Raw genomic sequence first — 19476 nt, forward strand, 5'->3', positions numbered from 1 at the left:
ACAGACTGATAGATAGACCAAATGACAGACAGATAGACCAGACAACAAATAGATAGACTGAACGACAGACAGATAGATAGATAGACAGACTGATAGATAGACCAAATGACAGACAGATAGACCAGACAACAAATAGATAGACTGAACGACAGACAGATAGATAGACAGACTGATAGATAGACCAAATGACTGACAGATAGACCAGACAACAAATAGATAGACTGAACGACAGACAGATAGATAGACCAAAGGACAGAAAGACTGAACGACAGATAGATAGACAGACTGATAGATAGACCAAATGACAGACAGATAGACCAGACAACAAACAGATAGACTGAATGACAGATAGATAGATAGACTGAACGATAGAAAGATAGACCAAAGGACAGATAGACTGAATGACAGATAGATAGTTTGACTGAATGACTGACAGTTAGACTGAATGACAGATAGACAGAACGGCAGACAGATAGATAGATAGACCAAACGACAGACCGTAGATAGACAGAAAGACTGAACGACAGATAGATAGACAGAGGGATAGATAGACAGACGAATAGATAGGCTGAATGACAGATAGACCAAACAATAGATAGATAGATAGATAGATAGATAGATAGATAGATAGATAGATAGATAGATAGATAGATAGATAGATAGATAGATAGATAGATAGATAGATAGATAGATAGATAGATAGATAGATAGATAGATAGATAGATAGATAGATAGATAGATAGATAGATAGATAGTGTTTCCTGAATGTTTTGCTATATTTCTCTAATGGAAGTTGACAAATTAGCCCATATAGTGTTGGATTTTTTTTTTTAAGTCAACATGTGTTTTGTTTATATTTGCCATATATTATTGATAATGTTGTAGTATATATGTAAGCGTTGTTAAAATATATCCTTCCGTCGTGTTTTGCTCGTAGGGTTAAGCTCCTCAACATGCCCTCCTCCATTGGTCGCAGGAGGCGTAGAGGGACGTGGTCTACAGCTGCTGGCACCGTGACGCGGGGGGAGGGCGCGAGACTCCTGAACAAGCTTGCCCCGTATTGCTTGTTTGTTTACTAGCTGAACGCTTGATTAGTTTAACACGACTAATATCGACGGCAGGTGCTTAACGTGGGACTTCAAATGCCCGACGCGAACAGCAAATCCGCTGGGGCTGGTACTCGCTAAGCGAAATTTGTCATCGAGTGATTTATCTCGGGTTTGTTCGCTCGACTTCAGCGTGTACGGCTACTGAGCGATACGGACGCATCAAAGTCGTTTGTGGGTTTTTTTCTTTTGGATGCCTTATCGTTTGTTTTTGGAATATGGCTCAGCATAGACACCACCATGTTGCGAGTTCCCAAAAGGCTTTAATGCTGGAGCTGAAAAGTCTCCAGGATGAGCCAGTTGAAGGCTTCAAAATAACTTTAGTCGACGAGTCAGACTTGTACAACTGGGAAGTCGCGATTTTCGGACCCCCTAACACGCACTATGAGGGGGGTTATTTTAAGGTGAGTTACGGTTGGCTATGTCTTATATGAGTAATTGAATACGAGGGTGACTCTTTGTTTTATTACCTTCGTTTATGACCTCTGATGTAAACGTTGTAAATGTTTATTTGCCCCATTCTCTTTTTAAGAACTGACGTTCTGTTGTTCCAAACCTGTTTGACTTTCTGTCTTCCGCGGAACATGAAATGTATGAAGGAAATATGTGACTGGGGCTGTCACTATGTGTCCTTTTGTGTTCCGCGGAAGAAAGAACGAACGTGGGTGATAATAGAATTTTCGCTGTACTGTCTCTTTAAATCAGCGGTTCGGCGTTCTACTTTTTAAAATGCCAACGTTCCATTCGTCCAACATTGTTCCTTTATTGTTCTTTTGAATCACCATCATTTACTTTTTACACACCGCTCTCTGGAACAGCGACTGAAAGTTCTCTCAATGTGATTTTTAGTTGTTTAAAGTTCAAAGTATGCGATTTTTTTCAAAGATAATAAACCACAAGAACGTTTCCTCTAGATGGATAGTAAAATATCTCTTTCAGATCCAACCTATCACCCTAAATGACAGCATCTATCGCTTTTGGTTCTACATATGTTGGACATGTCGACATATTAGTGTTCTACATGTTGAACATTTCTCTGTCAACAGGAAAACATCTGTCATATTTATTGCTTCATCTGCCAATAGCTTCCATAACACATGCGAGAACATAAATTGAATCCAAGTTATTTGCAAAGCTTTTTGTTTTTATCAAGTGAAGAGAAACGCATCAACCCAAAATACTGTTACACATTAGGTAGATTTTACTTTAACCTATTACTGCTAAATACCTTCTGCTGTGTCCCAGCAAAGTCACTCTGGCAGACTACAACAATGGTAGAGTTATATTTAGCCTGGCTTCATAGCTATGCCTGTTGGCTTGCATGTTGGCCAACCAACCTCCACACACTCAGTCATGCCATTAGCAAGTGGCCACCGACCGGCTGGGCACATTGCCTACAGCCTGAAACCAGAAACACATTTGTTATGCCAGTTTAGTCTCCTTTTCTTGTTGTCTAAACGTTAGAGTTAATGTGGACGTTCAATTCAGTCCTGTTGTTTTCTTTCACTGATGTGGAAAATGGTGTCTGTTTGTTGGCGTGGAGGAAGGAAGCAGGTCAGCCCTGGGACCTGCTCAGCGTCTCTTCCAACAGGAAGAGATGAGTAACCATGACTTCCTGCGCACTACTACCCCATCAGAAACAGACAGGTTTCCCTTCTGCATTTCTTCTTCTTTGTTGAAATAAATGGGTTTTTTTTTGACATTATGATTGTTCACAACAAAACTGTTGGCTAAGTTATTTAATCTATTATTACATTTAATCATTTAGCAGACGCTTTTGTCAAAAGCAACTTACAAATTAGGAGGGAAATGGATTGGTGCAGGTGTAACATCATTTTGTAGGCCGAAGCGAGTTAGCATTTTAGCACTTCCGGTTCCGTCGTCCTGAAGTCAATGGGGTTTGGTTAAATGGCTGAATAAGGTCTGTGGTGAACACAAGCTCAAGACACTTTCACGTTTTATTCTACCACATAAAATGCATCAGTATTGCCGTGATGTTTTGTTTGTTGAAGTGGCTAAAAGGGACTATAGAGGCTGTGGGGAGATTAAACATCATGCCGAACAGATAAGCTCAGTCCACTTTTACAGCCTCATTATACTTATTATTAGGCGTGTAACAATACACCTATGCCACGGTTCGGTTCACATCGCGGTTTTGGAGCCACGGTTTGGTTCTGTTTGCTGTGGGTCAGGGTTCATGGCAGGGCACCAGCAATAATAACACTAGATTCACTTTTAACCTAATAACAACAACAATAATTTAAAGGCCTGTACACACCGGGAGGAATTTCTTGTCAGCGTTTTTCGGCGTGTTTTGAGTGTTCACACCCAATCGATTTTTCACTGGCGTTGCGTCGAGTGAACGTGCAAATTAAGTAGATAGCTTTCCCGGTACACAAGCTGGTGCTGCGGCAGAAGAAGAAGAAGAAGAGACACAGTATTTACGTGCTTGCCAAAACCATAGACCGTAAAAAAATATGGACGACGCGACTTCATTGACTTCCGCTGACCATAGTTGAAGCTTTTGTATGCTCGCTCACGGCGCTGACATCTTGGGACCGAGTCTGCGCAGTAGCGATTTCGGGACCGGAGTTGCGCAGTAGAGAACAGGAAGTAGAGGCGCTATTATCAAGAGCCCGCCTACACTCTCACAGATGCAGAACAATTCATTATGTTGGTGTGAAATAAACAGTTATAGAAATTTAGAGATTAAAGCTAAAGCTCCAATCTCCTCCCAAAAATCCCGAAAAAAGTCAGTTAGTGCCTCAGTGCCTCATCGTAATAAAAACTGCCTAAAATGACAGAAAACATCTTTAGGAAACAATTATTTGAAGTGTAATTGAATTGTTTAGTGTGTCTCGTGTCCATTCAAATACATGGAGGGGTGGGGTTTAGGAGCTATACCGGGGACCAGCCACCGGGGGGCGATCGAGGCTAGGAAGCTTCAGTTTCTGACAGGAGCACTACAGGCTTGGCCAAAACCATAGACATATTATGTAAATGGCCAAAACCATTCACACACTTTTTGTTAACTGGCAAGCAGCATTAGCAGCTCATCTTGTTCTTTGTCTACTTACTTCTACTTCGTCGAATCAATGTGTGCTCGGCAAGACCGTTTAGTGCTTGAGCGCCACCAAGTCGTGTTTTACTGTCACTTCAGCAGCTCCAGGCACGTGAACAAAAGCGCTGATCTCATTGGTCGGCCAGTTTTTAACACGGCGCGTCAAAATAGAAAAACGAACCCAAGGCGTTTTTGTTTTTAAAAAAATGACTTCAACGCCTGCCGTCTTGCGCGTCGGTGTGCACATTCACATTGGCGCCCTTTGTTTAGTCACGAGGCGTTAAACGTCGGCGATAAACGCACGTGAAAATTTTCCCGGTGTGAACAGGCCTTAAGTTATTAACTTTATCTTTATTTACTTTATACTTTGGCTTCACGTTTTCTTTAGAGCAGTTAGCATACCCGAGTAAACTAATATTAAATAAATGCCTCCACTGTAGACTAGTCTAGACTAGATTAAAAAAACAAAACAAGCTAATTTATTCCACCAAAATTAATGACCACACACAAGTAATGTAGCCTACTTAAACACATAAATTGTATGAATATGACAAATACTGAAGATGAATGAATAAATAGGCCTATAAGTTAAAGCTATTAAATGGCAGTTTTTGTAACACAATAAAGTAGCCACGACACTCATTTAAATGTCCAAAATAATTTATAAATTTATTTACAAAATAACAAAGTGAAAATAAAGTGGCATTTTGGGGTTATGGAAACAACAGTTACCATGGCAAATACACAATACCAACATGAACTGTTAATGAATCAAATGACTGCTCCTGATTAGCATGCATGCAAATCCTTCAGGCGTACCCGTTACGTTATTTATTGGTACTTAACTTTTATTTCATGACTTGCGTTGCATGATCGTAGTTTCTCTTGCGCTTAATATATGAAGTGATATACAGCATGGTTCATGGAGCTCTCGATACAACTCCGCGCTGTCAATCTTTTTGAATAGGATTAAGCAGGACAGACAGCAGTTTCAATATATTTGCAGCAACTTCTGGTAAATATTAACACAATATGTGGGTCGACTTCGACTAGGCTTTACAGTAGCATTTTATTCTGGGGAGAGATAAAGAAGAGATGGTGTTAATGTTTTTTTTTTGAGTGATCTGGTTATTTTATTTGGGTTCATGTGAGTGCATGATTTTACAGCATTGAGTGTTGTAGCCTATCACGGGCAGTTCTGTTGAAAATAATGACCAGTCATATGTTTAATTTACCAGGAATGAGAAACCACATCGATTGAAACAAGTTGTATAGTCTCAAAACGCTGAATGAATTTTAGTGCAAGTTTACGTTTTACATGAATCTTCCCATTTATTGTGATGTTTAGTCCGAAGTTTTTGTTTTTCATGAGACTTTATGATTTTTCACTACAATTAGCCTATATATTTAACACTTCAGTACAAAAAAAGTAACAAAAATAGATATTTTAATGTTATAGTAGTGATTTCATGATCTCTAAAAATTCATTCAAAAAAAAAAAGAGAAAAATGGCTGAGCCAATAAGTGTTCCTCTTCCGCCATCTACTGGTTAGTGGTAATTTCTTTTATAATTTAAATGTTGTTAACGTCCGAATGTTATTTTGTGTCTCACATAAGCATACACAACAGGTGAATATAAATGAATGATTCTAGCATGTACAGAATTTAACCCAAGAAAGAAGTTTAAAAATGGTGTTTAAAAAAAACAGGGCAACCATTTTAATTCAACTCTTTCTATCCAGGCGTTATTCATTATTCATAGGCGTTATACGTTATTCCTTGTTTGGGCTACTTCATAGAAACGCATTCGACAGAAAGATCTCAGAGAGACGAAAAACTGTTGAAATATGAACGATAGCATCTGGATATAGTAGCTGTTGCTGTGCTGCTCACATTATCTAACTGCAGTTAGAGTCTAACCATCTATTATATATAACTATAAACATTAACTATAACGCGCTTCATAAAATACCACTTCTATTAATATTTCTGAGAGGTCAACTAATGCCATAAAATCTCAATATGCAGTAATTTAGTCAATTTGCCAGCGAATGTGCTTGAGATGCACTGAAATGAATGGGGTTCAATGCTGGAACTATTGGTCGCTCCATGACACGCTTTGCTTCCGCATTCCTCAGTTCCTACGGAAGTCTATGGGAGTGTCGTAACTCTGTTTTTCAACGGCTCTTGTTGAAGTGTGTGCGCCACGAGCACAGTATAACGGCTGACAGGACATGAACGTTCGGTTTTCTAAGGTGAAAGAGACATATAGCCTTACAACATCCGACCGCAGATACTAAATCGGAACAACGCGTTTTTCTCAGGCACTCCGCGACCCACTCAGAACAATAATGGGTCTTCCTGTGGTGCCTCCTCAGCACTTGGTTCCCTGAGCGTGGTGGGAGCGGCGACACTGAGCTTGAGCGATCACCCAAGTCACGTGACATGCACTTAGTTGGTGTATATTTAGTAAATAATATTTAGTAAAGAAATACAGCTCTTGTTATTTGTTAAAAGTGTACTATTTAATCAAATATCAAGGCAGAAAAAAATAATGTGGCATAAGGTGAAGTGAGAGCTGGATTGGGGCAGCAGGGAGGGGGCGAGGCGTGTTCGGTTCGACGTGCGAGATCGCGGTTCGAACCGTGTATCACGGTTTTTCGGTTCAGTTTGACTTATGCTCTTATAAACTATTCTAATTCAAATGTGCTTGGAAAATGTTTTAGATAACTGAAAGAGTAGTCGGAAGCTTATTGACGTAGAAGTCAGGCGATCGTAGTGTAGTTTTTTTATACCCTACCTTTAGCTTTTTACTTCTGGCGACTGCATTTAGACTTCAAAATTCAAAAAAGTTGTGTTCATCTGTAATAATTATCTTGATGGACAAAACGTGCAAATATCATAAACTTTTGTTGATCACAGAGCCTGTGGGATAAGCCTATTGGGTTTTTGTTGAGGGAAACAGTGCGACACTAACTGCCGGTTGGCCTACAGTGACGTCATACCTGCACCACTCCTATAGGAATGGCCTGATCCCTCCTAATGTTGTATAAGGCAAATCTGCAGGACCAGGCAGTTCTAGCAATGTGGTCTGTGGAGTTTAACTGATCATCAATCACAACTTCCAGTTTCCTGGATGGAGTTCTGGTTGACTAACCTAGCTGAGTGGAGAAGTTGTGATGAAGTGTTGGGTTGGCTGAGACCACAAGCAGTTCTGTCTTGGCAAGTTTGAGTTGAAGGTGGTGGGCCTTCATCCAGCAAGAAATGTCTGTCTGGCAGGCAGAAATGCGAGTAGCTACCGTCGAATCATCTGGCTGGAACGAGAGGTAGAGTTGTGGGTCATCAGTGTAGCAGTGGTAGGAAAAACCATGTTTCTGAATGACAGATCCTAGTGGTCCAAGCACTGAGCCCTGAGGCACCTCGGTAGCTAGATGTCGAAAACATTATCGGCTTGTTACAGAAGTTAAGGAGAAATGCGAAAATGCGAGAAGTCTGTATGTCATTCTGTTGTCCTGTCTGTCTGTAACTAACAGCAACAAATGTAAAATAAATGGTTGTTTAATACTAATTATCAGTCATGTTATTTTAATAAACTTGGCGTATTACTATAGAATGTACTGGGGTGGGAATCACAGGGTACCTCGCAATACGATACCTGGCTCATGATACCGAAAATATCACGATACAGCAATTCTGCGATTAATCTATATATTGCTAGACAATCCTATAATGATACATCATGATATCAGTCTAACTATGAAATTAAAATGCCTGTGAAAAGGATGTGCATGTTTTCCAGACTTTGGAGACTTAAACGTCTATTATTTTAATCGCACTGCTGTCCGCCGTCCCGTTAAAAAAATTGTTTTCTTAGGCTAGTTTATAAGTTTCCCTTTTGGTCATCTCCATGAAGTAGTGACGCCGGGAGCTTGGAACTCTATTTAGAGCACCTTATTTTCTTAATTAAAATATTGATATTTGGCGCCAGCGTATCGATTCTCGTATCACATTGAGAAGGACAACGATATTGCTCTGTTTTGTCCCACCACTAGAATGTACCTTCACAGGTGTGCATTTTGTAGTCAATTTACAGTGGCTTCGAACACTGCTCATCCAATCAGAATGGAATCGGAACAAAGAATATATCATATATGATTCATATATCTTTTTTTTTTTTTCTGACAAACAAAATCTAATGTTGATTGGAAAATGAATTGTTCTTGTAATATAAAATTACTCCTATCCTATTCATCTGATTTTGGTTATGCTGGACACCTTAGCATCACTCTTTGTCTAGCTTCAATTTTTCCAGCTAAAAGAGGTTTGGCACAGTCATTAAGTTCTCATGAGCGGGATCCCTGTAAGCAGGCTTCAAGTTCTTACACGTGGCGCTTAGCTGACAGGTAGCAGCGTTCGCTTTTGAGCTCCACTGAAGCATGCACACGCCCAGGCCCTTTGGCAGGTGATGTGAGCTGGGCTTGGTCGTGCTTGACTCAGACTAGCAGCTCGAGTCATGTTACCCAATGTTACCCGCTCCCCTCGCCAGCCTGACAGAGTGTCACAGAAATGAGAGACTGACACTCTAACTGTGCCTGTTCTAGCTTCATTTTGTGCCTGGAAGGTGTTTGGAGTGAGTCAGCCCATAATAACAACTATGTTTAACTCTTTCAAGATGTCTGTATGTGTGCTAAGCGGTCAGAATTGGATTTGAATTATTTTCACTCATTCTTACCTAGTGAATGAAGGTTTTTGTACACTTAAATAACACTATAATATGTTAAATACTATATAGTGTGTGTATAAATGGATATATTTGATATATATTATAGTCTCATAGGGTCGTTCAGTGTCAAATCAACCATATTTTGGAAACTTTTGATTTTGTTAATATTTTTTCAGATGAGAGACAAAAGTTGATAGTCATTAAAGCCAAAATAGTAAATGCCATGGATGGATGTTAACTGAGTAATCCACTATTTTGTAGAGGGGCCTCCTGAGGTTTGGCCGAAATGAAAGGTGCATGAAAATTACTTTAGAAAGATGGCAGCATCATTGTTTTATTTTTTACACATGGATAGCTAGGTCTATTAGTAAATTCTGGTGACATAAGCAATCCTTGTTGCATTATATGCCAATAGTGACATTTCAAAAATAGGGGGGGGGGGGGGGCACTTTTTGTGTTTTCCCCAAGTTTGCAAGCCTGCAACTCAAGTAGTATTAAAGATATCTTGATATCCTTTTAGATTTTGGTTCTTAACAAACCTTTTTTTTATCTTCATTTTTAAGGCTCTATGTGGGTCAATCACAGAGATATGGGATCTCAATGTGGCTCCACGAGTAAATTGTACACATTTTTAGTGGTCAAAAACCAAATGTGGTCACTTTGCATACAGCTGATAATTGTTTCATTTAAAGAGGAATGTCTGAAAAACAACTAATGTTACAACTAGAACTAGCATTAAATATGCTTCTGAATATCAAACTGTGCACATTTGGAAAAACTACAGAATCTGGGATGTGAAGCTAGAATTTTTTTAAAACAACATTTGTTTAAAATGCTATGTGTTCGTCTGAATGGTTAGGTTGGATTTAAGTAATTTTTTGCTCATTCTTACCTAAATAAATTAAGGTTTTTGTACAAATCATATGTGTAAAATATTATATATACCTGTGTGTGTATGTATACACAGTCAACTAAGTACATTAAAATAAAAGGCCATTAGAAAATGATTCATAAATTAAGCAATAATAAATTCACAATTTGATAATCAAAAGTAATAATTTAATAACTATCAATTTAAAGTTATTTGAGATTAGGAAGGGATTTATTAGTTCTTTAATGTTTCTTTTTCTGTGATTTGTACACTGTAAAAAATGTTGCTGGGATGTTTTAAGTAATTTCAACTTAAATTACTTTAAACTGACTTAAAAACATGAGTTGAATCTTGTATAAAAAAGTTGAAAATTGCTGAACTTATTTTGATGAGCTACATCCATCTAAAAACATGTCGTAACTTATTGATTAATTTTTTACAGTGTTTTCTTATCGATTTGCCACTGAACCAGAAGGCTGCGCCTGATCTGTTGTCAATCATTGCACTGATGTTACAGTAGCTGCCAATGGTCTCATCAACCAACATCAAGCATTTTAATGTTTAAGTTATCAGCAAGGTCTACAAATGTAGATATACCGAAATGCAAGACTACCCAGTCTGAACAAATGGATCTGATGGATCAGTCCAGTCAACAGGTGCTCTAGTTGTTCATAGTAAACTTTATGGCCTTCTAATTAGGCTAATTACCTGCTTCAAGTGGACCCCAGTTCATTCTTAACTAGCTTTTGGTGTCAAGTGACGCAGCAGTGGGAGTTAAAAGAACAACTTCCTACCTATGGCCCTCAGGGACTGTCTAACCCTTTTCAGTCAAGGACACCATTTCCCCGTCCTCTAATGTTTCAGTTGGGATGGGGGAGTGCGATCAGGCACCGGAAAATGATGAGAGAGATGGAGGTGTAGGAGAACAGGACAGGTTTTTTTTTTTTTTCCTTCTCTTCAAGGAGAGCAGCAGTGACCTGGTTTTTTTCCTCTACCAGCCCTATATCCGTGGGATTCTCGTCTCCTCTCAAATGTGATTGTAGGAGAGAGAGATATATTCAAGTTAATATTTTCAAGCCAAAATGTATTATTTTATTCCAAGAGGCCCATATTGTCATTTCACTTAAACCAAATACATAGCATAACAGTGATATGAGTTTATTGCAGAATGAGTTTCTCATGTAAACCAAATGCTGTACTTGGCTTGTTCACGAAGTTTAACATCTGCTAAATCAACTGTTCCCAAAACAATGAGCAGTGACGCATCATGTGACACTCCTCCTGCCAGAGAGTAGGTATTCAGTTGTACCAACTAAGGAGTCATATAAGGCAAACGACCACTTACTTGAATTTGGGAGATACATTTGGTGATGAAACATCTCAGGGCCTGCTTACACCTGGTAGTAAGATGCGTTTTGACCTAATGCGTAAACCTCATGGGAAGCGCACCAGCCAGACAGGATTTAAACTTTGTCGACTGAAGGCCCAAGTTTGGTGTGAAGACGAAAAACGTACCAAGCTCAATGATCTGAAAAACAAAAAAAACATATGTTTACCCGCCCATAGACCCGCGTCAACAGTGTCTCTCCTCTGACCCCATGGTTTCAAATGCCGTTGTTTACACGTTGCGTTCTTTTTTTTGTCAATGTACAACATCTTAATCCGACAAATTACAGAAGCTGATTTAGTTGCATTTCAACAACTAAATGAAAAACGGTTCAATTTATGGAAAAGATTGTGAAAGATTTCTAATGTTGGACAAAATTGGGCAGTCTTTGGTCAGCTAGTGTGACGTTCACTGATGGCCGATTAATTGCCTTAGTCTCCGAAGTTCCGGCAGCATCAGAAAGTTTGTTGCAGTTGTGTTCTCTGAGCTTTCAATGTGTTGCTTGGTGCCAAAGTCTTAGCTATGATGTATATCATACAGTCTGATAGTGTGTTGATGTTACACAAGCAATGATCGTAAAAATATGACCGTAAAAAATATACTCTACATGGCCCAGCCTAATTATACAGGGCTTCATGTACTGACTAGTAAGAAAAAAATCTGTGGTTTTGTACATCCCTGTGCCTTAAGTTTAAGTCCTCTCATCTAGTTGTTAGATAATGTAGCTAAAGAGAGACGCTCGGCACACAGGCTGTCACAAGAGCTCTTGTGTGTCGGGTCATGTGCAACGGCGAAGGACTCCTGTAAGCTGCCTCTGGCGAAACGTAATACTGTTACCTTCTTACACGGATCCCTACTTGAGGTTTAATAGGCTTGCTTGCTTGAAAGTTGCCCTGCGCTACTTGGGTTTCAGGAATCGAGTATCACTTGATACAGGTGCCACACTGTGTGTGTGTGTGTGTGTTTGGTTTGCTGGCTCTCCCAACCCCCCCAGTCTCCCCTCCCAGAGCTGGCCCTTTGAAGCACACACCAGCTGACCGTGCCAAATCAGCAAATGTGTGCTGTGGGGGTTGCGGAGTGGTCCGTACGCATGTGTGCCCTCCACCCGCTGTATTGTAAAGGCACCAGGCTCAGCTTGCTACAGATTGTGAAGGATCTGCGTGCCGTGTGTGTGTATAAAGCGTTCGTTTATGCTCAGATATACATGAATATGCATGTCAAAGATCCAGTGTGTAATTTTATCGCTGAATTCAAAAGTTCAGACCCCGGTAGAACCCTAAATATGGTGCCCCCAACCCCACGGTTGGAATGATAGTCCATGAACCGGTGGTAATTGATTTTCCCCTCTCATAAAGCGATTAGGTTTCTTGTAGGTCAAGGGTTCATGATGGATCTACAGGGTGTTTTTGAGATTGCTGCCCTAGGGGAACTCTACCTGTGAAGGGTGTACAGCCAACCTGGATTCTCGCCTTGGCAATTCTGCCTGCCAACACCCACATGAAGCCTACAGTGGAGCTCAGGCTTTTAACTGATAGTATTTATACATGTTGAGGTTGTGTAAATCTACAGTGCGATGAAATGCTTGAAGTCTTCTGTCGAATTTTAGGACGGATTATCAGTCTCCGCCACAAATCAGTTTATATGCTGTTAGGCTGCATTGCAGATGGTAGCTTAACTTGTAACAGGCTTTGAGCTAAATCAGATATTCTCAAATGGAAAACATACCAAGGGTACTGCTTGATTTTTGAAAGGGATGTGTGGTCGCAAATACCGCTCAACCAATGAATAGATCATTAAATGTGTCATGGAGGTGTATTTAGCAGTTAAATGACAAAGCTATACAGTACACGTAGAGATCTTGGGTGTTGGTGTTATATTGCTCCATTGAGTGAGCTCATCATGTATTGTTGGAAGACGATGTGCCATTACATCCGTTACCTAATAAATGTGTGATTTCTTCCAGGCACGCATCAAATTCCCCATCGACTACCCGTACTCGCCTCCTGCCTTCAGATTCCTCACCAAGATGTGGCATCCCAACATCTACGAGGTTAGCCTACACAAACCCAGTCTACAACCAAACTACAGCCTGATCAGCGTTGGCTTTCATTAAAATAACAAATTATAATTTGCTTGAATTCAATTCATTTTATTAAACAAAAATATACTTATTCATAATGAATGTTACTTTTTATTTAAAATAAATGAATGTAGGAATGTACCTAATTTGACCATCATAACTGCTTTGGCATCAAACATCAGTCAACTATTTTTCCCCCTTAAAAATTATTGTAACATTTTTTTATTTATTTTTTGAATGAGAAGATTAAATCATAGACTGGTTATAATGTAAGCTATTTCTAGGTCACGGATCATATCAAGTTTATTTATATGGCACTTTATAGAATAAAAATGGGTTCAAATCAGCTTTTCAATAAAAATCAGTGTACAATAATAATAAATGTAATTATATTTTCTATTCACTCAGTGAATTCACTTTAATTCTGGTCATGTAATATATTTATTTTATAAATGAGGGAATTTCACTAATTAAATTTGACTAGTGGTCAAGACCTTTGAACTCCAAAAAATAAGAAAATGTAAAAGCCAAATTCAGTCATTTAAAAATGAATTAATCTTATTAACAGTTTCCCTGCCAAAGACTGAATTTTCTGGCTTTCTGTGTTTTCACTGTTGTACGGTAGGGGGCGCTATTAGGCATCTTCTGAAAGAGAACTCAATCACCTGATCAAAACAGGCAAAAAAGGAACAGAAACATGCGTTAAAAGGACTGAGTCAATCAAGACTTGCACATTGGTTTTTATTGATAGGTGAAGTTCCTCGTATGTCACTCGTATCAGGTTCCTTAGTTAAACATATCCTGTTGGACTGTACGTTTTATGATACTGCTAGAAAACGCTTTTATTCAGAAACCTGTTTACAAGGAATATTTCAGAATGTATCACCCAAATGTAATCTTTTGTCAAGTTGAAATGTTTTATATAATGACAATTTTATGGATTGTGATATTGACCTGGGGCCTGTACCATGATGGTAGTTTAACAAACTCAAAGTTACAGGATTAGTTTAGAGTTGACAAAACCAAACCAATCTATTCAGGCTTTGTTGGTCCCATGATGCTGATCATCAGCTTTCTCTGTCAACTCAGGCTTTGATCCTGAGTTTAGGAGTTTAGCTGTGACATCAGTAGTGAACAGCCAATCACACGCTGTGGATCAGTAAAACTGAGATTCACTTCTCGCGAGAGAAGCAGCGAGATTCATTTCTCTCTTCTGCAGAATATTACATTATTGAAACATATTAAGAATTTAAACAAATTTACACAGCAAGAAGAAAAGAGCTGTCTATAAAAGAGTACAACTTAAAGAAAATATTCACTACGTCAATGCAAGTAAAAGTTATGAAGTTAGTTTAGTTGATATATAGAGAATTGAACATTTAAGCTTGCATGAAGTAATTTGCATAGCTTTATTTATTGATTTTAAAGCTTAGTTGAAATTAATATAAATAGCCTATACAAAGGTCATACGAATAAGTGCCTATTAATGATTAACTAAAATGATACATGTGCAATTGATTACGGGTATAATTATTACATAAATTATATCTAAAACATTCAAAATTATTATTATTATAAATAAGCATTGTAAAAGCCAGACGCTTTAGTCTTTAATAGCCATTTGCTATGTAGTGACCTTTAATTTGGAGTAGAAACAGGGGGAGTGACTTTATTGCATCAGAGGTATGTCACTTTGCTCACAGCTGTTTGGTCCAATTTCAGTTTGATCTCTTATCCAGAACATAACCTGCCCCGGAGCAGGTTAGTCATGGAGCTTAAGTTACTATGGAGATGAACACTGCTAAAAGCCAAACCATTTTAATGGTACCCAAAACCCAGCATTAGTACAAACTAAGCTTCAACATATCTGGCTAGCCAGCTAAACCAGCTTCATGGTATAGGCCCCTGGGGTCCGTTCTTCGTACCTCGCTTAATACATCTGAGATGATTTGATCCCAGATCTTCTAATTGGGATAACTGATCTCTGGCTAATTTGGTTCTTCAAACAAATTTGCGGATTGGATTAAAATATCTGGATTAAGTTATCTAAGATTACAGCGCGTTTTTGTGTTCCCTGAAGAGGGCAGATGCATCGATACTCGAAACACGATCAGCAATGTAGCGATTGGCTGCCGTCAAGACCGCAACGTAATGACATCTAATTAATAAAAAAATTTCAATGTTCTAATTAGCAATTAATTTAATTCAATTTGAAGCAGATTTGTTACGTGACTGCATTCATTTAAGTTTCTTAAAGGTCAAGATCAAGTTCTCTGCATCTGTGCTATAATATATTATTATAATATTATTTTCAAATTACATTTTTATATTATTAGTTATTTAAAATTGTTGCCCCTGGTTCAGTAAGGAACTCTTGTTATAAAGTATAAGTGATTGGGACTAATCCTGTTTACATGAAATAAGCCTGCTCGCGAGCAGATTTAAGTTTGCAAAGTCCAGGATGAGCGTCAAAGAACCAAACAATCCAAGATCATGCCAAATCTTCAACTATCAAATCCAGCCAACCGAGTTAGCGAGGTACGAAGAACGGACCCCAGTTGTTTGCCATGTAAATAGCCCTGATGTTTCTCAGATTTTTAAAATGTTGTTTTTAATAAACTTATCAATATTCAAGTGCAGATTTTAAAAAGAATGCATGAAGTTTTTTTTTAACAGAGGACCTGTTCTTTCTTTTGATTATATTGCATGTTTAGATATTCATACAACAAAATATTCTGGGGGCCATGAAACTTTTGCGCAAATAAGTATTCAAATATATTGACAGCCCCTTTGACATTATTTCAGAATGGCGACGTATGTATTTCCATACTGCACCCGCCAGTGGACGATCCCCAAAGTGGTGAACTGCCATCAGAGAGGTGGAACCCAACACAGAATGTGAGGTACAGCATACTGTCCGATCATTTCTTTTTTTTTCTTTTTTTTTTTTTATACAAAACTCATAAAATTTCGACTTTTCTATGGAAGCTTGTTTCCGCCACAGAATAAAAAAATTAAAAAGGTAATTCTGACTTTATATCTCGCAATTGCGCGTTTATATATCGCAATTCTGCGAGATGTAAACTCACAAGTGTGAGATAAAAAGTCGCAATTGTCTTTTTAAAATATTTTATTCTGTGGTGGAAACAAGCTTCCATAGTTGTCTTGTATGAATTCTTAATCAAAAGCCTGTCTGAATGGTACAGCAGTAAATTTGACAGTTTCCCTTGTGTTCGTTTGCACAGTGCCTCTTCCAGCTTGAGGTCAGTAATTAAGCCAAATGGTCGTAAGTGGTCTCATTTAATCAGCTGATATCTGCTTCCCTTTCAGAACGATCTTATTGAGCGTTATCTCGCTGCTGAATGAGCCCAACACCTTCTCGCCAGCCAACGTGGACGCCTCTGTCATGTACCGCAAATGGAGGGACAGTAAGGGGAAAGACCGCGAGTATGCAGAGATCATCAGGTTCGAGAAACCCTTTCACTCATTTTCGGTTAAGTTTACACATACGTGCACATCAGTTCCACTCAACTGCATGGTTTGGTCTTGGTTCACAGGAAGCAGGTTTTATCCACCAAAGCCGAGGCGGAGCGGGACGGGGTCAAAGTGCCCACCACACTGGCGGAGTACTGCGTCCGCACCCGCGCTCCACCTGCCGACGAGGGCACCACCTTATTCTACGATGACTACTATGATGATGAGGAATTAGAGGATGATGATGATGAAGAGGAAGGTGAGGGTTGTTGCTATGATGAAGACGACTCTGGGACGGAGGACTCTTGACGACCCAGGCTTTCCAAACTCTTCTGGTTTTCCGTTTGGTTTTTAAATCAAGTCAAAAAGGAATATCTTCTGTTTGATCCTGAGGTCCCCAGCGTCACAAAGGGCAAGAGATGATTTGCGCAGAGGTTCTTGATCCCGATGAACTGTTTTTGTACTTCCGTTGCAGTCACCTCTAAACCCAGACGCTTTGAGGGTTTGTTTTTTTATTTCTTACATTTTGTTTTGTCTGGTTTTTGGGGGGCAGGTTGGGTTCAACCAATCAGTGCGAAACAGTCCAGCTCATGTTTATTTGATCCTCGCTAAACAACTTGCCTTTCAAAGGCACCTGATCTCAGGTTTTCGATTTCTGTGATTTAACAGTATTGGCGTCTCGGGTGGGGGAGAAAAGTAGCTAATACACATTCTCAGGGCTACTTCTCTTTCTTACACCACAATGCATCATATTCTGCTTCTGTAGCCAAGGACTGAACAAGCTACTCCGATAAATCTTCTCCGGAAGAGGATCTCGGCAAGGCGTTTGATAAATGGATGCATCGCATACAGTTCACACCATTCTACGCTTTGGTTTCCTTTTGGACTTTAATACGTTTCATTTGACCCACAAACAAACTTGTCTATTTGTGTTTTGTTTTCGATTTTTATGGGGTTGCGAGGTAGTTTGAAGTTTGATTCTTCGCTATATTTAGCTACTCTGACATTTTGAGGGTATTTTAGTTTTGTTATTCTGTATATCCTTATTCATTTTTAAAGCTTTGTGGTGACTTTATTTGGAGCCTAAAATCCTCCTCAGGAAAACATTGGTGTGTTTGTGGCTCACCTTTTGACCCCAACAGACTCTTTAAACCTGTTCATCAGATTCATATGCACAAAGGAATATTTTAGGCCACTTTCCCTTCTCGTTTGTACTTTATTTTTCTTTTTGGTATGCTTTGTAAATCTATTTAAAGTCTGAATAAAGGTCTTTATTAAAATTGCTGTAATTCAATTATGTTGATGAATAAACACATGATAAAATCCAATTATATAATGAATAGTAAATTATCTATATATCTATATATATATATATATATATATATATATGGATTTAAAAAAAAAATGTAGTGGTGGTGCCACTGTCAACTGATAACAAAGCAATTTTGCCACTAGAGGGCAGCAGTAGGCTTCTTATTATGGACCTGTTACATTTATCAGCCTAGCCTAACTATAGCCAACAGGTTATGCTGTTTATCTGCCTGAAATTTATTTTCCAAATTATAAGCATTTGGTTTAAATTTGCTGCATTTAAATTTAAGCAGCGCACAATTAAGTAATGCCATTTATATGCTTCAATATCAATTTGTATATTTGAGTGAGGCGACATGAATTGTGGCAGGCCTGTATAGTAGTCCAAAATCATTGCCATCAACATGTTTATGATGCAATTTCCTTGTGTATATATGAAGTTAAAGCACAATACTTTTATAGTACAGTGCATGTGAAGAAAAGGCTTATTTTTTTATGCTAGACAGCCATTCCATAAGTTATAGATGTGAAGGAATAATTTGCATGAATTTAAAAGGCTTAAATCTTGATCGTAGGTGGTAGACCTTTCTTTGAATGAGGAATGAATGGAGTTTCGCACGCATGCCAAGATCCATTATAAAGGGCCTTTGTCAAGACGTCACTGTAGTTTGGAGTTTTGCTGCTCCGTTATGATGTCAACAAACCTGGCTTGAAGGTCAGCTAAACTGAAAGGTCTTTGATTGGAGGCACGACCACGGCATAAAGCATTGATGATCTACGGCTCTGATCTGTCATGCAAGAGCTGTTGCTAAAATTCACTGAGCCAGGACAATTTTGTTGAGCGACACATTTTGCTTTTAAAATTCAGGGCCCTTTTTTTAAAAACAAAATTAATTGTAATATTTTTTTTTAAAAAATAGACAAGAATTAACAATGTCTTGTCTGTCATTTACTCACCCTAAAGTCCATCAACTGTTGGATTAGCGACACTTCAAAATATCATCTTTTGTGTGCGGCAGAAGAAACTCATACAGGTTTGGATCAACTTAAGGGTGAGTAAATTACAGAATTTTTTATATTTCTATATGACAACTACTGTATATGAAGCATCCTTAACCCATCATAACAGGGTCTTGCCCTCCAGACACGAGTGTTATTCTCACCCACTCTTCGCTGTTGCTGATTGGCGGGTCGAGCGATTCAGACAAGAGGGTGATGGGGGGAAACTGGAAGTCTCCCAGGAAGGTTTGAGTGTGTCGTTGTCTCCAAGGAGACCAATGATGGGGAATAGAGTTTAACAATAAACCCTAGTGTGAAATGAGTGAGTGGTGTTTGTTCTCTTCCTTTCTCCCCACTTGGGTTTGTCAAAGAGCATAAATTAATCTATGTGAGCCATATGTGCCTTGTTAAAGCATTAAGAACTCTTGGCCTTTTTGCTGTCCTTTTTATTCATTTTCTAGGTC

At 38.8% G+C, this 19476-nt stretch overlaps 1 protein-coding gene across 1 annotated transcript; it reads left to right on the top strand.

Moving 5' to 3' along the window:
* The first annotated feature begins 981 nt into the window (after positions 1–981).
* cdc34a (cell division cycle 34 homolog a) lies at positions 982–18029 on the top strand. Its single transcript, XM_079807961.1, has 5 exons — positions 982–1510; positions 13112–13198; positions 16034–16131; positions 16559–16693; positions 16786–18029. Exons 1-5 carry the CDS (start codon positions 1325–1327, stop codon positions 17009–17011), a joined length of 732 nt encoding a protein of 243 aa, XP_079664087.1. The 5' UTR covers positions 982–1324; the 3' UTR covers positions 17012–18029.
* The last annotated feature ends 1447 nt before the right edge of the window (positions 18030–19476 follow it).

This window comes from Gobio gobio, assembly GCF_949357685.1.
Source record: "Gobio gobio genome assembly, chromosome: 24".
Classification (NCBI taxonomy): Eukaryota; Metazoa; Chordata; class Actinopteri; order Cypriniformes; family Gobionidae; genus Gobio; species Gobio gobio.